The following is a 25362-nucleotide window of genomic DNA, read 5'->3' on the forward strand; positions in this document are numbered from 1 at the left end:
TGTCAGAGTTTGGTTCGCATTGCCGGCAGTAAGTCGGAATCGTTTCCAGTGGAGGTAGGACTCCGCCAAGGCTGCCCTTTGTCGCCGATTCTGTTCATAACCTTTATGGACAGAATTTCTAGGCACAGCCGAAGCGTTGAGGGGGTCCGTTTTGGGGGCCTCAGTATTTCATCCCTGCTTTTTGCAGATGATGTGGTGCTGTTGGCTCCTTCAAACGGGGCTCTCCAACTCTCACTGGAGCGTTTCGCAGCCGAGTGTGAAGCGGTTGGGATGAAAATCAGCACCTCCAAATCTGAAACCATGGTCCTCAGTCGGAAAAGGGTGGAGTGCCCCCTCCGGGTCGGGGAGGAGATCTTACCCCAAGTGGAGGAGTTCAAGTATCTTGGGGTCTTGTTCACGAGTTGGGGTAGGAGGGAGCGGGAGATCGACAGGCGGATCGGTGCAGCGTCTGCTGTGATGCGGACGTTGTATCGGTCTGTCGTGGTGAAGAAGGAGCTGAGCCAAAAGGCGAAGCTCTCAATTTACCGGTCGATCTACGTCCCAACCCTCACCTATGGTCACGAGCTATGGGTCGTGACCGAAAGAACGAGATCCCGGATACAAGTGGCTGAAATGAGTTTTCTCCGCAGGGTGTCCGGGCTCTCCCTTAGAGATAAGGTGAGAAGCTCAGTCATCCGGGAGGGGCTCAGAGTCGAGCCGCTTCTCCTCCACATCGAGAGGAGCCAGATGAGGTGGCTTGGGCATCTGATTCGGATGCCTCCTGAGCGCCTCCCCGGTGAGGTGTTCCGGTCATGTCCCACCGGGAGGAGACCCAGAGGAAGACCCAGGACACGCTGGAGAGACTATGTCACCCAGCTGGCCTGGGAACGACTCGGGATCCCCCTGGGAGAGCTGGAAGAAGTAGTTAGGGAGAGGGAAGTCTGGGCTTCCCTGCTAAAGCTGTTGCCCCCGCGACCCGGCCCCGGATAAGCGGTAGATGATGGATGGATGGATGGATAAACCGCAAGAGGGTGCTCTCGGCCTGTGTTGATACTTTCCACTTGGCGCTGAGAAAAACAACTGACGATGACTCTGACGTAAGCGACGTAGAAGAGGAAGCTCTGCATCGTGTACCTCCGGAGTTGGCGGAGTTGTTTAAAAATGACACCGAGCATGAAGATTTCATTTGGATTTGGTGCAATAGTTGTCTAAATAACTCTTAAGATGTTACGTGAGCATACCAGGCAAATTCACAGTTCGTTGTTTAAGCGTCATGTAACGTTAGCATATCGTACACTTATTCAGCTTATTCTCTCGTTTTATTTTTATTTTAAATTGCCTTTCAAGATGACATGTATGTTTGTGGTGTTGGATTTCATCAAATAAATTTCCCCCAAAAATGCGATTTATAGTCCAGTGCGATTTATGTTTTATCCTTCTTAATTATGCATTTTTTGGCTGGTGCGATTAATAATCCAGAGCGATGTATAATCCGAAAAATACGGTAAATAAATTCTTGAGTCGCAGCAATGTCCCAATTATATATTGTACTGTTCCCCAAGTGAGTGGCGATGCGGATTAAAGATTTGATTGATCTAAATTAGACTTAGGCCTGCATTTCCATATGAATTTAGTGCACATCTTTTGCATTCTGCAATGCAAGTGCCATTATTACAATGACAATATTTTTTTCAACATATTGTGCCTGCCATGTATGGATACAAACTAAAACATCCGTCCATTATCCAAGCCACTTCAGTAATAAAACTGTACTCTCATAATTTTAAAAAACATCACTTCTGTCTGTAGTTTTCTTCTCCACCCTGTATTCCTAGTGTCTAACAATTAAGGACAACTTTGCACTCTTTGAACTCTCTCCTCATGCAGCTTTTTGGGTGTTTTTTCTGTGTCAATATGAGCTTTGAGCTCTCCGGCCAGTACCTTTATTAGACATTGAAACATTTTCCTGTGAGTCAACATAACGAACCTCTCGTTCCAGTGTCTTCAAGCACAGCGTTGAAACACAGACGAAGGAACGGGATGTCGTTCCATCTCCTTTCAGCAGCAAACTGTTGGTCTTCACACTTGTAACTGAACACACCTATTCCACAGACTTGTCCTGACTGCTACTGCTTGCCTTCCCTTTGGGTTCTTCCCGCCTCGCTAGTGTCAATGTCACACGCACCAAAAACAGCAATACTACGTTTCATTTAAAAAAAAAAAAAAAAAAGAGAAACGCATGCTAATTGGTCCCAAGAGAACCAATTAAAGACTGACATTTTCATGAATTTATAAAATCCTCCCAGACGATGCCTGGACAGAATTTAAAAAAGTGGGCACGTCCGGGAAAAAAAAGGACATTTGGTCATCCTAATATTCATATATGAAAATCTATTATTTTCTGAGAACCCCCCCCCCCCCCACACACACACACACACACACACAGGCCCTCACTTGGACCCAGGAGAGAAAAAAAATCCTGGCACCATGCCAGCCTGTAGCATTAGCACTCTGCCAGCCTGTAGCATTAGCACTCTGCCAGCCCTTGCAGTCAACATACATACATCTGACATTTCGCTGGTGTCGGGCGGAATCCTTTTACCTCCAAAACATCACTTTTCAGGAGACCCCATAAAGGGCTTGTTTGCTCAACTATTAACATTGCTTCGTCAAAGTGAACAAGCCATTTCCAACACTAAACATTGGTCAATAATAAAATCAAAAAACAAAAAATCACCCACACGTGGACTCACCAATAATAAATATTTGTAAAATAATAAGAATAACAATAATAATAGAAGAAGCAAATTGTGACATATGAGGGTTTTGCCCCAACGAGAGCAAGATGTAACTGTCAATAGCCATGAATGTTTAATACAGTATCGCTATTCGCAAGTTACTGTTTCGCTGATTTTTTTTTTTACACCATTATCTGGGAAAAAAAAAAAAACGTGACTATTCGCTCTTTTTGTGCACTAAGAGACCCCACGAAGTGGTGCCAAAAGCCCGTCTTGGTTCAGAGGAACCACATTATGTTGAAGTGACACATCTCAAAGTGAGACAGTTTTCAGCAATTTGCTGGTGGTGTCACTTGTATTTTTTTGTTTGATTTGTTTTTGACGATTAAAGCTTGGTCTCTAGCCACAAAGAGTTTTTCTTATGTTTTTCGATTAATATTGAATGTGAACTTCCATAAGCTTCGTAGCACGATTGTGTTCTGTTACATTGCTTTTTGGTTTAGTACGGATGTTTCTACGAGTTGTGATGTGACAGTCGTGGTATTAAGGGGGGGATTAAGTTGGATAAATCCTCACTGAAGGCCAAGATACCGAATGGACCACTCGCCACTCGTCCAAAACAGTGAGTGAAATTTGTTATGGACGAATGCTCGAACAAGATCTGAGAATGACAGGGAAGGTAGGATTGTAGGTGTGTCTTCCATCTTCTTCAATTATCGAAAGCCTGCTGACTTGTAATACATTGTTGCCAATGTGGCCTCCGAATGCATTTGGTGCATTCCGAATCACTAATTCAATTATATAACCGACTGGCTACTTGACAAGCTCCAGACTCGCAACTGACTCCGCGTAGCACTGACATGCATTCACGCTATAATCCACACAGCATTTGGAGTTTTTGGCTTTGGCTTTTGACAGATGCAGCCTCTGTTTGCCGGGATTAGCAAGCGGAGTGAGCAAAGGCACCGTGCGCCAAAAGCCACAACGTGTATGCCATGGAAGTAAGACTGTGTGTCAAACATCTCAACAAGGGAAGTGCAGAGAGATAATGGCATGAAGAATGCCACAGAAATGCTTCTGTCAGTTCGGTTTCAGGTGGCGAATAGTCCTAATTGGTGTCGAGGAAGAGTACACCCAGGACTGGTCGCCAGCCAATCGCACGGGCACATTGACGAATAGTCCTTGAATTTCCCCCGCAAGTCCAATATCCTGAACTTTTTGGGAGGAGTGTGTGTGCCCTTTGGGAGCCGATTTGCATGATATTATGATGTTTGCTCTGTGGACGGACTCACCAAGAGGCCCGTCCTCACTGTGACCACCAGCTTGAGCCAGACAGGGAACTTGGAGACGATCTTGGTGATGAAGGTGGCGATGGTATCCCCGTAGTCTGGTTTATGAAATTCGGCTTCGTTGAGACTGTCAACCAAGATGATGTAGTCTTCTTCAGGCAGCCTTCGCTCTGAACACATATGGAAAGGCAAATAAATTGTCTATGATGAAGTACCGACACCACATATTTCTCTTGTGGAAACAAAACAAAGATGGGATGTTAGCGATAAAAAATACAGAACAGGCACTTGTTGTATAAATTATAGTTGTTCAGAGACCAATCTTCTAAAGTATGTAAACACCAGCTAGTTTTTGAGCATCCCTCATGATGACTACCTTACAGAGCAAATATTAATGATAAAATAAGTTTCACAATCGTGTCGTTCTTAAAACATTTAATTTCAAATAGTGGTAATTATGCTGTGAAAGTGTGCCTCCCAGCATCAACGCAATTCTGGCACTCAAACAATGCAAACCTGCTACTCATATTATCAGGAAAAGACATAGCCAAGGTTTTCTTTTTTAAATGATATCGCAAGATTTGTTCTTGACAGTAGAGCACATAGGAACAAAGCCAGCGTGTATTTTCGAGCAAAGAAAACTAGATAAGCATTTTCCTTGCAACTCTTTTTCTGAACATTTTAGTAGATTCGTTTTTATGTAACATGTTACTTTTTCTAATTGGAAAGAACTTTTCTGAAAATATGTTTATTAGCTGCCTGAGTAGTTGTTGAGCCAAACACAGCAGCATATACGATATGATGAATAAAATCTCATAAAAACCGTACCGTTAATGGTTGACCAGGATGAATCAAGTAATGTTACTGTACCTACATCTAAAAAACATGCGGCCCGTTTTTCCAAAAAAGGGAATGACCCATATGCTCTATGTACTGTACTTTATAATAATAGTGATTCAAATATGCACATTTTAGTATTCTAGCAAGTCTATGTGATGAAACCGATGCTATTGATTACATCCTGTTGAAAAGGACTAGATGGTGTTGTCGTATTTTTTTTTTTCCTGAAGGCAAGAACTCCATCTTGTTTTGTATTAGCGAAGCTGTCAATGCAGCTATGAGGACTCACATGCTCTCAAGAGGCACAAGGGCTCTTCATTTTCTCCCTAACCTGCTTAATAGAGACGGAGGAGACATAACACTCCTTTGTTTAGACTCAGTCGGGCTGGGCCATAATAAACACATCAATCTAGCTTGACTGGCTGTATCATAAGACAGTGAGCTAGCTATTATGGCCTAAGCATTCCAACGATTCTGCCTCAGCGTATTGAGCGACCTTGAAATCCGCTGGGATGCTGATGAAACACCAGGGCAAAAATAACACTGACTCTTTCCTCATGCAAATGATCAAGCGTCACTTTCTCACTTTCCTGGGACCCAAATTAGTGACTTCAGGTCAGCCTGTCATAGAGTGCACACATTGCTATATAACAGATTCATTTTTTTTTCATGCTATGGTTTGGTTGAACATTTTGGTGATTAAATATGAATGAACTTTTGTTGGATGCTCTGTTTTTGTGTTACTGCTGCGTGTGGGCGGCGGCCCGGTGCTACTGTGGTTAGTGCATCAACTTCACAGTGCAGAGGTACCAGGTTCAATTCCAGCTCCATGTGTGGAGTTTGCATGTTCTCCCGGGCCTATGTGGGTTTTCTCCGGGTACTCCGGTTTCCTCCCACATTGCAAAAACATGCATGGCAGGCTGATTGGACGCTCTAAATTGTCCCTAGGTGTGAGTGTGGGTGTGAATGGTTGTTCGGCTCTGTGTGCCCTATGATTGGCTGGCAACTGTTTCAGGGTGTCCCCCGCCTACTGCCTGAAGACAGCTGGGGATAGGCCCCAGCACCCCCTGCAATCCTTGTGAGGATAAGTGGATCGGAAAATGGATGGCTGGATGTATGCTGCTTGTGGTTAAGTAGCAGTTGTTTGAAAATGTATTACTCAATAACATTATTTGGTTCAACATTTTGGTTTGTAAATATACGATGTTCTTGAAGCTTGAAGATGCTGCATAATTAAGGGCAGGAAGAAGAGGCAGAGTAGGTCCCCAACTAAACTCCAGTAATTGCTGTTGTTCCAGCAGAGCAAAGAAAACATATGCCTGTGAGCAATGTTATATTCTCTGTTTATATTTTGCTGCTGCCCTGCAATAGGCTGGCAACCAGTTCAGGGTGTCCCCCGCCTACTGCCCAAACATAGCTGGGATCGGCTCCAGCACCCCCTGCGACCCTCGTGAGGATAAGCGGATCAGGAAATGGATGGATGGATATGTTGCTGCTCCATGTGTGTTAAATAGAGTGTGTAATTGCCATAATATTTATTTCCATGAGCCTGGCTATGGTGTTTCACAGATGAGGTGAGGATTAAGATAGCAGAAATTTGTTAGATGAATTTGGTGATGATTTGGTTGAAAATGGGTTTTTAAATATACAATGTTATTATTTGAGATTGCAGAGATTGCAGTGTCAAAGAAATAGAGATTTTCCTGCTCCAAAATGACACAATTCGAAAATTTTGAATGATCTTTAAACTTCAACAATGCATTTGTCTTCAAGTGTCAGTCACTTTTATAAGCACGTGTGTGTAGATTTTATTACCCTTGCGCAAGCTGGTCATGGGCTCCAGGACACCCTTTCGAAAGGCAGCTATGGGGTCTTGGACACAGGAGCGCAGGCTGAGCATATTCTGGAGGTGAGGTTCCTGGATCAGCAGCTCCCTGTATGGGGTGAGCTGTGGTGATCTGGCCAGCAGGGCGGCGACACTGTGAACAAATTCTGGGACCAGGCAGGTGTATGTGTTGTCAGCCTGGCAGAAATGGTAAGCGACCACCTGTCAAAATAAAAAGGTAAAAGACGTGGATGACGCCACCCTTACAAATACAGTGAACTCCCGAACCCTCGATAAGTAAATTTACTTTTTAAAACAAATTCTTTAGTGACTCTTGTCATTCTCTCGCTGTCAAAAAAAAAATACAGTAACTGGATAGCATCAATTTAGTTAAACAAAAGTCCACCAGCTTAATGACAACATATAATGTGAAATGCCAGAGACCAGTTAACAGAAATTAGCATAGATGCCATTGACTGTCTAGCAAATGAATGACTACTATTACCTCTTCACCTATGGCAAAACATATTCATTTTTAGCAGTAGTTTTGTAAAATTCAGCCTGTTAGCAACAAGCGACTTTTTCTTGAACATCCTCCACTACAAGTGATCTTACGAGTTCCCATGGTAACTGTTATTGAGGCCATCTTAGTAAATTCAGAAGCTTCCATGCAGAGATGCAACCAGCAGCAGCTGCAAACTCCCACTTAAAGTACATTGACAAAGTATTTGTACTTAGTTACCCCCCCCAACCCTCCCCAGACCTCTGGTATGATCCACATCATGTCTCTCCATACACACATAATATACATTGTAAACATTTTTCTGATAAGGCAAAAATACCCAAAGAAATGTATAGGTATAAATAGCTGACTCCTCATTCATTCAGCACGTGCAGCTCATTACTTGGAACATGATTTCTGTGTGTTCTCTGTGTATGAAGTGAAATCTGTACTGCGGTGATGGAAGGTTAGACAACCAGACTAGATTGTGAGATATTCTCTCACAAGTGTGACACTACAAGCACTCACGTGGTGTTGAAAGGTACCTTGTTCGCGAGGCATCTGGCAAGCTGTGCTGTGCTATCGCCCGCTCCTGTAACAGCACTCTGGTTGTTTTGGGAATCGGCGGCTTGTTTGGAGACGGCTTTTCGCTGCCTTTCCCCACCTGAGTAGAGCGCAAAGTGCAATTTAAGCTATTATTTATATATAAGAAGGCGTCTCGAGCGAAGCAGGGATACAGTATGGTGGAAGGAAAGAACCAATTAAACCTACATGGATGCTGTTTTAGCATTTATTGGATTTCACTGATCTCTATAATAAGGTTCATGTACTAGCATGCTCTTTGTGTTCATGAGTAATCCAATTTGGCCCATGAGTAAAACGATTCTGTTTTTGGTATGCTATTTTTTTTCCCGTGTGTTACATGGAAACATGTTTTTTTTTCTCACAGAACTGGGTAGAAACACCGTGTTAAAGGGCAATCTGTCAATCTGTTACTGACAGATTCCCGTTTTGCTGGCTGACTGAGGACAGACATTGAAACACTGATGGAATAAGTGATGTTCGGCCATCACCTGAATCGTCACTAACCCGAAAAGCAAAGACGAGGGGCTGGAGGAGCTGTAATAGTGTCAGATTTTTGAGGGATTTTTTTTCTGAGATGGTCCAAACCATTTTAAATGAATAAAATTGTTTCTTGTTACCCTTGCAAACAGTTTTGTGCCGAACTGTAATTTCGCAATGTCGGAAAAGTGATTAAAATAACGATGATGGCCTGACAAGTGACGGACTGAGCCGGTCTGAAATGCCGGACTGCTGGTGATTGATGAATTTTTACTGATGCACCACACTGCTTTTTTTTCTGCGATATTGCGGGAATGTGAAAGATGACACGCATCACAGCTAAAATGAAGTGTAACGTGGAAACCTCAACTGTACAACATCCACTTTATGACTGATTTGTGGTTTGATGAAAATGCGGGCACCCGCAGCGGCTCCTCTCTCTCTCCTGTGGTTGAGAGGAAATAAATTTCACCTGCGCTGTATGCTGCACAGATAGCACATTTGACAATGAAGTTGACTTGAACTTGAACTTGATAAGCAATAATGTGAACCTTACATTTGGGAGAGGAGCTCGGGCTGTGAGTGATGCTGGGCCCACCATGTTGCGTGTGCACGCCATGGCAGCTGAGCGCCACCAACCGCCACATGATAGCAGTTTTGCCCGAGCCGGCGTTGCCCACGATGACGGCCCCTCTTCCCTCGCAGTTGCTGGTTTTTCTCAAGACCTCATCCAGACGCGTGAAGAGCCAAACCCGGCCCACGAAAGATGTTTCCGTTGTGGTGCCGGGAATTTCAAACAGCAACGGCTTCAGCATGATGTCAGCTTGTTTGAAATGGGCCAATCTCCCTGAAGAAAGGGAATGTTTTCATACAGGATTACACGCATAGTCATTTGAATCAAACGTTTTCATAAACAACAGCAGGAGTTACTCAGTGATTATCACACCTACTTTTTTTGCAAATCTGGTTGAGAAAACAGAGGTCTTCTAAATGCTTGGAAAACAGGATGTTCGTTGACACCAGCATGAAATTCAGCCGCTTTGTGAGAGCGAAACTGTATTGTTCCAATTTTGTGGTCTATGTGCCCTATTCTTTTCTTGTGGCCACTCAAACAACTGTTTGCCTGAATGTGAACAGTGCATCGTCACACAGCGCAGAGGCATTTCGCCGAAAAAATCCATAACAATAGCAAAGAGCAGTTAACAGATCAATCGACAATGGATTAAAATGCCTGACTGGCGACTCGGCATTCTGTAAATGACATCACTCGCCAGAGATTGCCGGGGAAAAAAAGCATTTGCGTTGTTAAACTCATTGCAGTGGATCTAAATCTTAATTTGGGTGGGTTTCGTTTAATTTTAAAAAAAAGGAAAGTATCTGTGAAATAGTTTTTAGCTCTAAGTATTACTCAAAAGATGGTTGGCCTAATTTACCTCATGCTTGACCTTAATGCTATCAAAATGATTCACCAATAAAACATGCTCAATGCCAAGTGAAAAAAAATGCATCTATTGTATTTGTGGGTTTTGTTCCGATTAGGCAGCAAAGTTCGGATACAATACAATACACCCTGATTTATACAGCTCTTGGTTTGATTTTGGTTTAGACAAATCATTCTTAGAGTCGAGAACATGAAATAATTCTCGTAGTCCCGTAACTACAGTACATGATTAACATGATTAACTCTTAACAACAAATTAGCCATTTCAATTTCCTTTGGGCATTTTTTATCACAATTTAGAGTTTTTAGAATATGTGCGCCTACCAGCATCCTTTATCCGAGCCGCTTATCCCCACAAAGGTCACGGGTGTTCTAGCTGGGGCCTACCCCAGCTGTCTTTGGGGAATAAGCAGGAAACACCCTGAACTGGTTGCCAGCCAATCGCAAGGCACACATAGACAAACAACCATTCGCACACACAATCACACCTATGGACAATTTAGAGTTATCCATTAACGTACCCTGCATGTTTTTGGAATGTGGGAGGAAACCAGAGTACCCTGCACGTGGAGAACATGCTGCTTCTTAGGCCATTCATTAAAAAACACAGTCTACAAAACGTGTTAGCTGGCATCTTTAGGAAAGACATACATGTTTTTTTAAGGTGCTCTACTGATTAGTCAAGTAACGGATGAGGAATATCTTACTTCTCCAAATCTGTTGCATCACTGTCCTACTCATTCCTGAGCTCTGGTTCACATTCCTCCACGTCACTATTGTCCATGTTTTGCTCTCAATCTCAATCAATCAGCATCTCAACTCCGTTTGACTTTCACCTCTCTCTGTTTATGTCAAGTATTTATGCTTGAGATGTGCCACCACTGGCGATGACAGCACAAATGATGACACAACACTGCGCTTACTGTTTGGCAACAGTAGCATATAAAATACCTTTGGAGTCTTCATTTGCACGCCCAGCTGTGTTTATCTTGCGGACGGACCCCCTGTGCCCGCCGACCGCTTGGTTCTCCAGATAACTCAGATCCTCAAGTCTCGTGGAACAGGTTGCTGTCAACAGAGCCATTATGAGAAGGGTAAAGAAATGCACAAACTGTACAAGTACAAAAGCTCAGACGTGTAAAATTAATGGCTTGACTTCATTAATGTCTCCATGGAAACATGAGGAATAATCCGTTCTGCCGCTCCATGATAACTACTCGGTGACGTTGCCAAGTCAGGAGTGAGGAAGAAACATCATCACGTCTTGTCGTCTTCGTTTGATATAAATTTGGTCAAAATTTATAGTCACAGACAATCTCATAAAAATGACGACACTCCTCAGTTTTCTAATGCTGATTCTAATTTTATGATATCTTTTCAGGGCAATTTTCAAGAGTGGGCAATCTTTATACGGTTCTGTCCTTTGCTCTGAGGTGCCATATCGAACTGCCGGTGTTTGATACTTTGTAGATGGTGAGAGCAGCAAATGTAACACACTTGCCCCCCTTCACGCCTGAGACCTTGGAACACACACACACGCGCACACACACACACACACACACATACATACACAAGTCATATGACAGCGGGGAGGGGAAAATGGCTAATTGAGCCCAAAGTGGACATTTTCACTCTGACATGTACTCACGTTTGTTGTCAACAGTTTAGACATGGCCATGTGTTGAGTTATTTTGAGAATAAATGACAGTAAATGTACACTTTTATACGGGATATACACTAATGACATTGCAGCAGAAAGTTGGACTGTTTAGCGCCATCATACAATGAAATCGAAGAAAGTGAAGAAAGAACATGTAGTGCAGGAGAAAAAACGTGGAGTCGTTTACTCCCACGTCTGCCTTTGCCATCCACCCACTCATATAGTAGAGTTTAGAGGTCAGCCATGCCTTATTCTCCACAGTATTTAAGACATTCCTTGCAGTCTTGCGATAGATTATACTGTCAGCAAGCATTCTAGTAGTTCTGTTGGGGCAACAACATCTATCTATCTATCTATCTAACACTGCACAATTCCTTTTCAGAGTGGTAAAACAAACCAACAAAAAAAAAGGTTTAGGTCAAACCACACTTGAATAGATTACACGGCTAGACCAGTCAAACAGCAAACGCATGAAACGAGTGCAGCCACTGGACAGATGATGACCTGGCCTGACTACAATCATGGAAATCCCGCGTTTGACGCAGCCTCCATTAATCTCAGAGGATCCAAGGAAGCTGTAGCACATCGCTGAGCTCTTATAGGTTTAAAGCTTTGCGCAATTTTGGTTTCAGGCTGAAGAATTGCAGCCAGCGGTGCCAGTAAATCCACAGTATCCCCTAGCGTTTGTGAAAACACATCATCAAATCGCTCTAATGGAAAAGGTAATATGGCAAAGCCACGCTAGATTGCAGTTCAATTCTTAAGTGATTCTTCTTTCTGGGGTCTGACAGTATCCAGGCAAGTCTGAATTTGGAGTTGAGCGCCTTCAGTGTAGTCCCTTGTTGTGCCACATGTAAGGCGGCACTGGGGTCTCCGAATGTGTTGCTATCACCAACGCTATTCGTTGTAGTTCTAATAATATTGCTTGCTCTGTTTGTGTTGCTGAGTTTAAGTAGGAGTTGTTTGAAGGTTTACAATTATCGTAACATCTTTGCTCATTTTCATTATGTTCGCATTAAGCTAGCAGAATTTGTTTGACAAAATGATTTGGTTGAACGTTTAGGTGATTAAATATAAAAGGTTTTACACTCTTTTGTTCAATGTGTCACTTCTAAGGGAAACTTTAACGGAGGGTAACAATTAAACAGCTTGAAGCAAGCACATGCGGGATCTTATTTTGAGAAGCGGGCGAGCGACTCTTGGTTTTCGTTTTCTCTAGATTTTGTGTTCTACGATCGGCTCATTTCTTGACAGCGTGAGTGTAAGAACAGTCGCTAAGGAATACTTTTTTAAGGTTTATATTTACATTTCTATGCATGTTTTAGTCAGTTTAAATGTATTTTAAAATGTTTTTATACAATCTCGTCATATTGCAGGGTTTCACCTGTATGAAATCCTGCAGCGCAACCCCGTGATAAATGCAGCCTTTACTGTTTTATTAATGCTCCCTAGTACCTCTGTCTTTATAATTCCATGCCTGACACTTGTTCGTGTAAAGCAACATGAAGAGAGACACACTCAACTTTTGCTAATACTGCAGATACTTGAATGTACTTTCCTAATCTATAAACAATGACTTTAGAAGAATGGAAATACAGAGGATCACGCATCCAGTAGGAGAATGGAGGATGGAGAGAACATCTTCAGTACGAGGTGTGAACAGGAGAAACAGTGTGAAGGAGGTGTGGCGTGGGAGGAGAAAGATTGCTAGCTAAAGACTGCTTGGCCAAATTGCTGAGTGGACCACAAATGAGAGTGAGCAAGGGGGGCGGGGGGGCCTGTTTTCAGACAGTTTGACAACATCCCCGTCACCCACAACAAGGCTGCCTCCCTTTTTCATCCACTGCTGATGACAGTGTGACAGATTACCTGCCACCTCTTGTTGATCCTTCCCCGCATTCAAAGGTCAACTCAGCCCCTGCACCCATCAAACCTCCTAACACCAACTCTGCACAACATTTGAATCGCGAGCAGTCGCTCTTCAAATGGAATTGGATGCTCCTGCCTCAAAAGGTAGAAAATCTGCTTCTATCCACAAAGTCAACACAACTGACGTCCAAAACGATATGAACCTATTTAGCGACTGTGGAAATATGACTGAATGCAATCATGACATGGGCTGCATTTAAGTAAGCCCCTTTTAAAGCTACTTTACAATGTGCCTCATTCACAGCCAAGAAAGTGGCCTATGGAAAAGCGCTTGAGCATACAGCATAGCTTTGATCTCTAGCTTCAAGACCCTGTACCGAAACACTCGTTGTCCTCATTAGTATGACAATTTGGTACACGCTGCTTGGGCGAATGTGTTTTAACAAATTTTGTTCCCCCTGCCTCCTCCACTTTAGCATGATATTGGATATACAAGTAGGTCAACTAAATTTTATGAGTGAGACCAAACTGTGCACTAGTTGACATCTGCACAAATACAGACATGGAGCTGAAACTTCATATCCTGCTTAAGATCTACATACTAGTACTGGATGGTCTTTGTCCTCTCTAGTAAGACAACTCAGCGCAGACTAGGGTGCACTCAAAAGTAGTGATTTGTTTCCCCACAACTGGGTAACGTTTCTGCTTCAAGTAGAGTTTTACTAATGAGGAAAAACTACAGGTGTGCATTTTAGTGCAACAAGTAGAGTCTCGAAGAAGTTTGACACATGCCTCCTAATTAGACGTACCAGTGTTACTACTGGAGCGCAGCAAGACACAGCAACACGAGCAAGACGAAGTTGCTAAACAAGTTCGCAGTAGTGTTTCAACTGTAATCGTTGGCTTCTAATCACACACTTGTCACCCTGGACCCTACTAGTAGCATCCTAATCCTTACAATTGGTTATGCCTCTCCAGTGGCATGTAGTTGTCATACTAGTGTGCAGAAATGTCAAACAGTGGGGTGCCGGGGGGCGGATTGCTCTTGCAGTGCGCTGAATTGTTGTAATGTGGACAAAACATGTACGAGTATGTGGAGCTTAAGCTTGAATTCAAGGACATTGAATAAACGCTTCAATGTCTTTTTATAGAGGCCTTAATAATAATCATGCTTCTCCAAATCTAATCGTGCGCCATCAGGAGCAAGAGCAGCGATGTAGAATCACGATAGAAGAAAACATTCTTTATTAGTTGACATTTTCATTATAATCGGCAGCGCTTCATTCTACAAATATACAGTAGGCCGTAAATACTGTATTGCAGCAATGTCCATTCAGAATTATACATAAATGAGTGCAAAAACCCAATAATCGGGTTGTGCTGGGCTGCAGCATTTAGGGCTGGAGCGACAATCATAATGTCTCACTCAAAGGCCACACATTATTCACGTGCAATTTTTTGCATTAGCTGCCTCGGGCAAAACTAAATTGAATATTGGCTTTAAAATACACTTATTTGTGATGATACTTTGTAGTCTTCACTTGTATGGCATGCAGCGCAATATTTTTCTGAACTATTCTAAAGACTGTGTCAAGCAAAAACACACTCTGATACACACCACTAAACAACAACAACAACAAAAAAACTACAAATAAGCAATTTGAGCAAAAACACATTTCTTAGCCATCCATCCATCCATTTTCCACCGCTTATCCGGGGTCGGGTCGCGGGGGCAGCAGCTTTAGGAAGGAAGCCCAGACTTCCCTCTCCCCAGCCACTTCTTTCAGCTCTTCCTGGCGGATCTCGAGGCGTTCCAATGCCAGCTAGGTGACATAGTCTCTCCAGTGTGTCCTGGGTCGTCCTCGGGGTCTCCTGCCAGTGGGACATGCCCGGAACACCTCACCAGTGAGGCGTCCAGGAGGCATCCTAATTAGATGCCCGAGCCACCTCATCTGGCTCCTCTCGATGTGGAGGAGAAGCGGCTCTACTCTGAGCCCCTCCCGGATGACCGAGCTTCTCACCTTATCTCTACGGGAGAGCCCGGGCACCCTGCGGAGAAAACTCATTTCGGCCACTTGTATCCGGGATCTCGTTCTTTCGGTCACGATCCATAGCTCGTGACCATAGATGAGGGTTGGGACGTAGATCGACCGGTAAATTGAAAGCTTCGCCTTTTTGCTCAGCTCCTTCTTTACCACGACAGACCGATACAACGTCCGCATCACAGCAGACGCTGCACCGATCCGCCTGTCGATCTCTCGCTCTACTGTAGCAGTAGCAGTGCAAAAGCTTTGTGCCCTAGTGTGCTGAATTGTCCTACTAGTGAGAACAAAGAACATACTGTACTGTACATACTGTACATAGTAGCGGTAGTAGTGGTAGGAGCAATAGAAGAAGACCTGAAGCTGGATGTCATGGATAGCGAATAAATGCTCCAACAGCTTTCCAAACGTGTCCATCCTAGTGCTTCCCGGTTTATTATGGCAAAATGACAGTGTGGAATAAGATCAAAAGAAGAATGCTATTCATCACCTAAGACTCAGTTTAGCACATTGCTGTCATCATCAATCTATTCTCTTTGCCTTCCCTACTGCCTTACTGCTGTTTTACATTCTGTATCATGCCTGTTTTTTTACTGCAACCTAATTTCTGTGTTGCGGACGTAAAGCTTTGTTTTAAATTTAGAGCAATACACTATGTTCTCAACTTTCATGTGGAGTAAATATTAGCAAGCCCAGCCAGTACTGTGCAGCCCAGTTTGTCTTTATCCTCAATTTCATCTCGGCTGTCGAAATGAAAGCACCAGCTGACAGAAGAAACTGGCAGGCTTGACTGTGAATCCACTCCTTGGGGAATCTCTTTTATGCCTGCACCAGAAAGCAAGCACAAATGAATAGACATCTAAGGGAATGAGAAGAAGAAGAGGAAGAAGAGCCTTGTGCACCAGCACTCATCGTGACAGGAGAGGTAAGAGATTTAGTTTTATGACAGCCTCACAGGGCATTTCAATTGCACTGCTCACCGCTCGTCCGGCCAACACATGGCGCAAGGAGTTCTCACTCCATCTATCATCAGATGAACAGCCAGACTGCGCGACCTTAACTACATTAATATTTCCACAAAACCTATGGCGCAAGAATATAGTTCCCACTCTTCATTCCCATGGATGGCGACTACACTTCCCTGTTCGTTACGGTCTGTTTTCCAACCTTTTTCGAGTCAAGGCATATGCTGTGTATGAAATCATAAACTACACTGGTAAATATAAAAATATAGATCTATTTTAGTAGACATGAGCAGAATTTGAGTTGGAACAGCATTGGTGGATTCATACTTTACTGTGACAACCAAGATTAATAGAACAATGTGTTAGAGGTACCTGCCACAGAATTTGGACGGGGCATGACCAAGGAGGAATGGCTGTGTATGTGACGTTGTGGGAGGGGTCTCTTGGGTGGGGGGGGTGTCCTGGGTTCCTTAATATCGACTCTCACTGATGACTCCTCAAGTTGGATGGTGGGATTACTCCGCGGGAGCCCATGATGGTTGTCCTCGCCTGCCTGGCCCCTGACGATGACACCGCCCCCTGGGTTTTCGTCCGCAGTCAGATCTGAACTCAAGATGCTCCGCTCCTCATTCTCAGAAGAACTCGTGATGGTCGCTGAAAACCACAAGAGGAAGATTGGCGAGGTAGACCAGCTTTATGAACAAAAATCAAATACAGTGGCACCTTGACTGAAGAATTTAATTTGTTCCCCGACCAAGCAAGGATTCAAAGGCCAATAATCTCTTTCAGACACCTCCTAAAATCAATAATATTACTGTTTATATGTATTATAATAATAATACCCAATCCATCCACCCATCCATTCAGCTTTATCCTCACAAAGGTCGCGAGGGAGCTGGAGCCTATCCCAGCAGTCTTCGGGCAGGAGACGGGGTACACCTGAACTGTTTGCCAGCCAATCGCAGGGCACGCATAGACAAACTATCCACGCTCACAATCACAGCTAGGGAAAATTCCGTGTTTCTTTAACCTGCTATGCATGTTTTTGGAATGTGGGAGGAAACTGGAGTACCCGGAGAAAACCCACGCAAGCCCGGGGAGAACATGCGAACTCCACACAGGGAGGCCGGAGACAGAATCAAACCCTGCACCTCTGCACTGTGAGGTGGCCATGCTAACCAGCCAACTCCCGTGAGTCCAATAAAAATAAAAATGTAAAGTAAAAAATAGCACCGTATGTTCTATAAAAACAAGAAAAGAGAACAAACTAATTTTATTATAAGCGGAATTACTGTAAGTTTGGACAACTCACAACAGCAACAGCAAAATGTTGGAAGTGTGCCTCTAAGAGCGTGGTTGAGTGAGTGTAGCCAGGAACCTCCTCAGTTCTTTTACGGCAGAAAGCGTATCGACTCCTTTGTTTCACTTCACTCAGGCGGCGACGTGTCGGACGCATTTGCATCTCAGGCATTTGCAAATCAACCATGGCGATGGCTCCTAATTTGAAAAAGTTGGGGCACACGTTCGTCAAGTGGTACCTTGACGGTAATTCCCCCACTTAAAAGCGAACCTGGCATCTTCGTAGTATGCTATTCTGTATTTCACAAATTCATTGTTGAATCTATCTTGAGCTATTCGCGACATATTTGCCCATTTTTCATGCTCTTTCTGTCAGGCTTTCCGATGCCACAAGATGGCACCACGGTCCTGGCTAATCAGAAAGCAGTAATTGGTGTTAGTGACATAACATAGAAGTAATCAAACTCAACTGAGTTTAGCCTAGAGTGTCCGTGGAAGTGTCCAAGTCTTTGCCATATGTGTATTTACATGTGCATTTCCAATGCATTTTTTTCCAAATCAAATTATGTGCAAGCCCATTATTAAGCTATTTGGGGATCATAGTTCTTGGTATATGGTATAGGGTTTAAGCTAGCAATATAGCCTATTAAATGAAACTTGTTTGTGGGTCACATATTTTAACTATTCATGGCAGGGCTCACTTCCTATCCCCTTAATAGTTTATTGTAAAAAGCAGTTTTAAAATCCTATCTGCACAAACTAACACACCTCTTTCTGATTGGCTCTCCACTAAGGCGGACGCTTTTTGCACAGCTCCTGCGCCCACCCCGCACCCTCTCCCTGCTCGCCACTTAGTCTTTGTGCTGTCTTTGTCTAACTTTTTCCTAGCCTCCTACCGTATTTTCGTCTGAAGAACTAAACATGGAATTAGTTGGCTGGTCTCCCGATGCAATAAACAAATTTTTTTTGACGGAAAGAGCAGGCAGTGCTACTTGCCCTCCGGATTTGCTGCCGGATACGCCCTGGATCCATGGAGAAAGTGGAGACTGGTGTGCCTGGCAATACTGTCCGTGGAGGATGTGGAAGACATCTACATTCATTCATTCATTCATTCATTCATCTTCCTAACCGCTTGATCCTCACTAGGGTCGCGGGGGGTGCTGGAGCCTATCCCAGCTGTCTCCGGGCAGTAGGCGGGGGACACCCTGATTGGCCTTTATATAACAGGTATGCTGCTGTTTGGTGTTGGCAGCTTTCTGTTCTATCGCAAAATTCAACCGACGGGAGCGGCTTTATTGGAAGTGAAGAGGCTGCCAGTCATTCTGGATGGTTTGGCGCGAATGTCCAACACTCAGACTCAAGCGGGGACTGAGTTCAAACGCAATATTGTTGCAGTTTTGGAGCGACTCCGCGCGATCGACAACAACACGGAGGAGTTGGAATCCGCGCTGCGGAAAGAGTTTTCGGATTCGGGCTGATCGGCGCCAGTGAAGAGATACAGACCACGGACTCAAGGCCGTCTGAAATTGTTGGCGACCGTCCCTCCAAAACAAACAACGGTATCTGGCCTTTCCCCTGGATGGAAGTACGCATGGAATCTAGGGCCCCCACCATCACCCCCCTCCTTCTCGGCCATGGACTGATAAGCCGGGACTGTCTTCATGATGAGCAGACCTCAATGAAGCAGCTATGACCTGTACACGCATACACATACACAACTGGACAACCACACGCGCATACACATCCTTATCACTGTCTTCATCGCTCCGATTCTTTTTCCCCAGTGACGTGGTTCGACATGCAGAGCGCTCGTGTGAATCCGTGCAGCTGGTCATCTCGGCCGCGTCACGGTGACCCCCCCCCCCCCTATTCATCCTCCCCCTTATTACATGTTATGTCTTGTGACTTGTTGTAACTGTCATATGCTTATTTATGTGCTAGGGTCTTTTTTTTATCCTGGACTTAAATTATCCTCAGAAGAGGATAGTTCAAGCGTGTTTTTTTCCCCCTCTCCGTACCCAGCATTTTCCTTTCTGAAGTCTGATTGTAATTTTCCCATTGCGGGACAAATAAAGGATATCTTACACAGACTGCACGACCAGCATACTGAGCAAAATAAACCAACTTGTTCTATTAAAATGATCACAATCAAAGGCTTTTATTCTTGATGCAGCCTCTGCCCTTTAGTATTTAACTATAAATACAGAGTCTATTTAGAAAAAACTGTCCTATTTTAGGAGCATCAGACCCATAAGCAAGAAAGACAGCAGTGTCCCAGTTTTGACAGCAGGGAGTTGAAGCCTTGAGGCTGAAGTGGCACAGGCGACACACAGAAACTGCGGGACGCGAGTACACATTTCACTAGGACTTGCAGCTAAGTGACGGTTCATCTAACTTCCTGTCTGCATCACCTAAAAGGTCTGCTACAAGTCAGCTAGGCGAATAGTAAGTACAGTGAAACCCCATTAATCATGGCAGACATATTTCACACCCTCACAGCTTGTTTTGTTATAGTTTTTTTTTTCACTGTGAAACTGCTTCATAAAACAAGAGTTAAAAATCTAAACACTAAAATCTTCAACCAAAACATATATTGTATTCAAATCTTCTAGCTTAATGCTAGCATATAATGTGAAATGTCATAGAGGGGCTGTTAGAAGAATCTATGAGCGAAATTGTATCATGTTTAAAGTTTCATTTATTTGGGCACATCCAGCACCCCCAAATGCCTACACACAAAGGCGCCGGCCATGTGGCCGGCGGGCTGTTGAGGTCCACAATTATCACGTCAATACAGGTGGGCGATCATGGGGGAGAGGGCGAAACTCGGTCACAAAAGGGGAATGAATAATTCTGGAAGAGCGGTTGAGCAACAAAAGACGAGTTGAGAACACCCGTCGCGCTCAGACGACATTGACCATCCGCAAAGTCTACAACATGCTAATTTGATGTAGACCAGAAAGAAAATCGCCAATGTACTGATGGTTCAAGTTTGAAAAACAGGTAACCAATCACTACCGAGGTCCGGACCGGGGGTGCGGCATGCAAATTTGGGGCCAGTGTTTTTCTTGTATTTTGCATATGCTACAATAAAATGTGGAACTCGCGGAGACGGGACTTTGAGTGTGATCACGGAGCAACAACCGTCGTTCGCTCTCAGAGGTCCGCTCCCGGCGATATTGAAGACAATTTTCCTGTGTGCCGAGTCGTTTCTTTAGCTTTGTCCGAGAAAATCTCTGACGGGGGCTCACAGAAATTAGCATAGATGGAACTGCTAATTTGACACACATGTTGCAGCAACACATACAAACAGGGGGATACAACATTACCCACAGACATAAACAGGGGTACCTTAACAAATGCGACCCTGTTTATTATTTGAAGCGATCGTAAATTGAGGTAAATGTTCCTATTGAAATGAATGACAAGTTATATTTACTTCTATGCATGTTATTGCTGTTAATGAAATTGTATCTCTTTTGTTGACCTCAGTGCTGCCTGGCATGTTGTGGCAAAACATCATATCACACCAAAGACGCACAATTTTAAATTGAATTCTAAAATTCCATTAAAAAGCAATTGCATAAAAATATGTGACATAGTAGGGGGTGCACTGTACATGTCTTATCTTGTCAACATAAAAGCTGAACAAATCTCACCTATAATTCCACTGTCCTTGCTCTCTAGGGTGGAGGTGGGGCTTTGAGGAGGTGGGCCGAGGCTGCTCCCAGAGACGAGTCCAGCAGGAGAAAATTGAGCGGGGCTGCGAACGGGGCTGGAGAGCGTCCCGCTAGGGCTGAGGCTGGAGCCACCGTGTGGTGAAGGTGAAGGCAGGGCCAAAGGATGGCACACATTACTGCTGCTCAAAGTGGATGAGGGACTCTCAGAACAAGGAGAGGCGGTGCTGCAGGTCAACGTGGAGCTGGGGCTTCCTCCCTGAGCGGAAGTATCACCCTGAAAATGAAAAGAGACACCAATTACGAATAAGTCAGGTGGGCCAATTTACAACCACAGGTCTAAGTTTTCTCCGTTGCAGTGTTTGCCATTTATCGTATGGAAAGAGGGATGAGTATTTTCATATTCGACATCTTTGGACTTGTACAATCCTAGTCCTCATTACAATTACAACGCAATTCAGCACATTTGTAGAATGTTCAAATAGCACCATTAAAACGACTGCCTTATGAGTCAGCTTGTTTTTAACTACAACTTTTGGTCTACTAGAGTACAAATGCCACTAGTACTCCTCCTCCCTATTTAAAGCAGTTTGTCAATATCTTAAGGTCCATGGAGTACTATACGCTTTGTCCTCACGAGTACAACAACTTTGGCATGCTAGTAGGTAGCTCAAGTTACTATCCATCCACCCATCCATTTTCTAATCCGCTTATCCTCACGAGGGTTGCGGGAATGCTAGAGCCTATTCCAACTGTTTTCGGGGAGTAGGCGGGTTACACCCTGAACTGGTCGCCAGCTAATCACAGGGCACACATAGAAGAACATTCTCACGCAATTACACCGATGGACAATTTAGAGTTTTCCATTAACCTGCCATGCATGTTTTTGGAATGTGAGAGAAAATCGGAGTACCCAGAGAAAACCCACACAGGAACGGGGAGAACATGCAAACTCCACACAGGAAGACCGGAGCCTACATCTCTGCATTGTGATGCAGTCGTGCTAACCAATCGACCACCATTCCGCCCACTCCTAGTTACTAGAGAGGCAAAACTGCACACTAGTTGACAAATGTGTGCTGCTCTCACGTCTAATGACAAACTTAACTTTTTCACTGTAACTGACATTTTCCCCTTTGTTTCAGCAGGACAGCTGGTTAGATTCTCAAATGAATCCTGCGCTGTTGACATTCAGCATTTGCAAAGAAAAAAAAACACTCATTTGACGTGCACGACTGTTCATGATGGAAGATAACGTCACAGAGATGGATATTCTTCAGAAATGAAAGGATACATTTGAGCGCAGAAAACCCAGGGAACACTTCATGTGAATATGTGGATGATAGTGATATTGACAGACTTATTATAGTTTGTGCCAAGGTTAAAAATGGGGAACCAAATTTGAGGAATGAGATAGAGCACTGTCTGGTTTGTTTTTCTTAAATCAACAATGGGAACAATCTTGGAATAGAATATAACTGGTCACTGTCACAGAAAAATGAATATCAATCGCTGATGATAAACTCTAGTTCAGTGGTTCTTAACCTGGGTTCGATCGAATGCGAGGGATTCAGTGAATCAGTCTCAGTTGTTTGACAGAGCCTCTGCCATGGAGGTTAAGACACACCCGACTCAACATGTCAGTTAGTTATGACATGCCTGCTTGGCCATCACTGGCTGGATCGTTTTGTGCACAATTTAAAAAAATACTGTATACTTTATACTTAGACTAATTGTGTTTAGTTTTTTCAGTTTTTAATAAATGTATTCTTTTATGTCTTGAATTTTAAAAAAACTTTTATTTTTCACTCATGAAGGGTTCGGTAAATGTGCATATGAACTGGTTGGGTTCGATACCTCTAACAAGGTGAAGCATCACTGCTCTAGTTGCGCTACTTTACTGATCTCAGGTTCATATTTTGGATTAGAAAACTCTCACCTGACATCTGATGGAAGAGCATTTTATTGTTTTTGTCACCATATGTGTGTTGTGATCATGAAAAAGATGGCACTGTTCATAGAGTGAATGATGAAGACTATGTAAAAAAGCCACCGACGTTCAAATCGAGCCACGCAGGATGTCAGGATCACTCACTAAGCAGTTTGTAAATCCATTATTTTGCCCGGAAAAGTCCTTTCTCAGTCTTCTTTTTTTTTGTTGTTGTTGTCACAAAAACAGAAAAAATATGTGTCAATGTCACTATTCTGCTTGGTCTGTTTCTTTTTTAAAAAAGTATGTTTTCTCCACTTTTTGTTCAGAAACCATTGTTTTGGAGAACCCAACCTACATGTTCTACTTCAGATTACAACAGAAGAGAGTCTCTTTTTTCCTTTTGGTAGGTTTGGTGAATCTATTCACAGCAGAGTATAGGTTGTGGCTTTTGAAAGATCAGCCCAAAAAACTGGGAGTGGGGAGTTTAGCTTCAAAAAACACTCGTACTAGCAAATAAGAAAAAGCATTTATGGACCAATGAAGTGAAATTGGACCATTACCCACAGTACAGTGTTTACAAATCAGTGCTGGAAGAAGATAGGTCATGTTATTTTTTATGCAATGTTTTTCATTCTATTTAGATTTCCCTGGGGGAATAATAAAGAGTATGAATGTAAAAAAATTAAGAAACTGAAACATTAGGAGCGAGATTAAAAATGTCCATTGTGCTTTTTTTATGTGGCCATTAGCTGTATTGAGGGGTTTTAAACATTCAACAAGTAAAGACAATCCATTTTGACAATCATGAAATAGCAAAAGTCAAAAAAGAGCTAGGATAGCATTGGCTGCAGGAGTTGATGTTACTAAATGCTTCATTTTACAATGTGCATTTATGTGGTCAGTCGTCATCACACACAGTCCAATGTGTGGGACCTTTCCTATCAATGGTAAGTGAACCTTGACATATTTGTACAAAAGAACAGGCTTGGATAGTTTTTCTAGTACATCGTACCCACAGGGAAAATTAGCCTCTCTCATAATATTTTTATCTTGGCAGTTTGATCAAACGCAGTTCGGGTCTTCTAACACTGATGCAACATTTATGCAATGCGAAGGGTGAAGAGAAATGAAGCAGCTCACCGATGTTCCTATTATCCTGGAGCCTAATCTATCCCAGCCAGCCCGTGACAAGCCACATTCCTCACGTGATCCCTGCTATCTCGGTGAAACTGACTGGATCTGGAGCTCAGGTGGTGAAATGAGGCTGGCTAAATGGGCCAAGGCACAGAGATGGCACCACAAGCACCTTCAATAACTCGCGGACACAGAGTAGGACACCGACAATAGTCAGTTGTGTACTAATGCGTGGACGTTAAGATCAATATCTAAAATATTAAATACATTGCAGCAATCGTATTCCAAACAATTTAAATACAGCTCAAAGTGAGGGGAAAAATGTGTCGGTTTTACTGTGTACTACTAATCATGATTTTAAGTACTAGACGCTAAGTTGTAGAATTTCGATTCTACTATTAGGTCCAAGAGGCTACTACTATCTGAATCATGCCGAGTTAGGCCATTGGGCAGCACAGCAGTTTACTAGTAAGATCTGATTGTGCACTAGGAGGCCAAAAGTGTCACTAGTAATGAAGAAACATTACTAATAAGATGCAGCCATTCTGCTAGTCGGACTCTTCGTTCCCCAAGTGGAATGAATTGTCATGCTAGTGGGGACAAAGAGCACGCCAGTGCATGGACCTTAAGATGTATATTGAAATCATGCTCAAATGACATTCATAAGGATTGCAACATAATCCATATTGCAGATAAGTAGAAATCTCTTCTAAATGGTTGACTGAATTCAAAGATGATAATCACGTTTGATATTCAGCCCAAATTACAGGTAGCACATGAATGAATGAAAACATGAAGAAAATTTAGCAACCCCTTCTTGTTATAGGCCAACAACAGAAGAGTAAGTCAAGATGCCGTCTCACCTTCTTTTCCTTCCGGTCCTCCATAGGAGAGCTAGCGATGCTGGGCGTTGCGTCTCCCAATAAGAAGCATAGTCTGGTCATCAGTTCCTGGGAAGAAAGGGAGGAGCCCAGCTGGGGCTCCACGTGGAGGTCTGGTGCGCACACACACACACACAAACACACACACACACACACATTCAGTGTACATGCATAGAACAGGCCAATAAGTGTCATAGGTAGGCCTCTTAATCATGCTTCCTGCGCG

At 43.4% G+C, this 25362-nt stretch overlaps 2 protein-coding genes across 3 annotated transcripts in view; both read right to left on the reverse strand.

The window, feature by feature from the left end:
- The window catches only part of LOC127599366 (zinc finger protein 614-like), a 150148-nt gene that overhangs the window by 41642 nt on the left and 83144 nt on the right, over positions 1-25362 (reverse strand). The gene's annotated exons all lie outside the window — the stretch shown is intronic.
- The window catches only part of tanc1a (tetratricopeptide repeat, ankyrin repeat and coiled-coil containing 1a), a 57930-nt gene that overhangs the window by 24472 nt on the left and 8096 nt on the right, over positions 1-25362 (reverse strand). For both annotated transcript variants that reach the window (XM_052062992.1, XM_052062993.1), the window contains 8 exons: positions 25119-25249; positions 21171-21465; positions 16585-16866; positions 10628-10744; positions 8792-9082; positions 7719-7837; positions 6662-6893; positions 4010-4176 (listed from right to left, as the gene is read on the reverse strand). In XM_052062992.1, the coding sequence (XP_051918952.1) occupies positions 4010-4176; positions 6662-6893; positions 7719-7837; positions 8792-9082; positions 10628-10744; positions 16585-16866; positions 21171-21465; positions 25119-25249 (1634 nt within the window). The remainder of the gene's footprint in view (positions 1-4009; positions 4177-6661; positions 6894-7718; positions 7838-8791; positions 9083-10627; positions 10745-16584; positions 16867-21170; positions 21466-25118; positions 25250-25362) is intronic.

The sequence above is a fragment of the Hippocampus zosterae genome, chromosome 4 (genome assembly GCF_025434085.1).
Source record: "Hippocampus zosterae strain Florida chromosome 4, ASM2543408v3, whole genome shotgun sequence".
NCBI classification, from domain to species: Eukaryota; Metazoa; Chordata; class Actinopteri; order Syngnathiformes; family Syngnathidae; genus Hippocampus; species Hippocampus zosterae.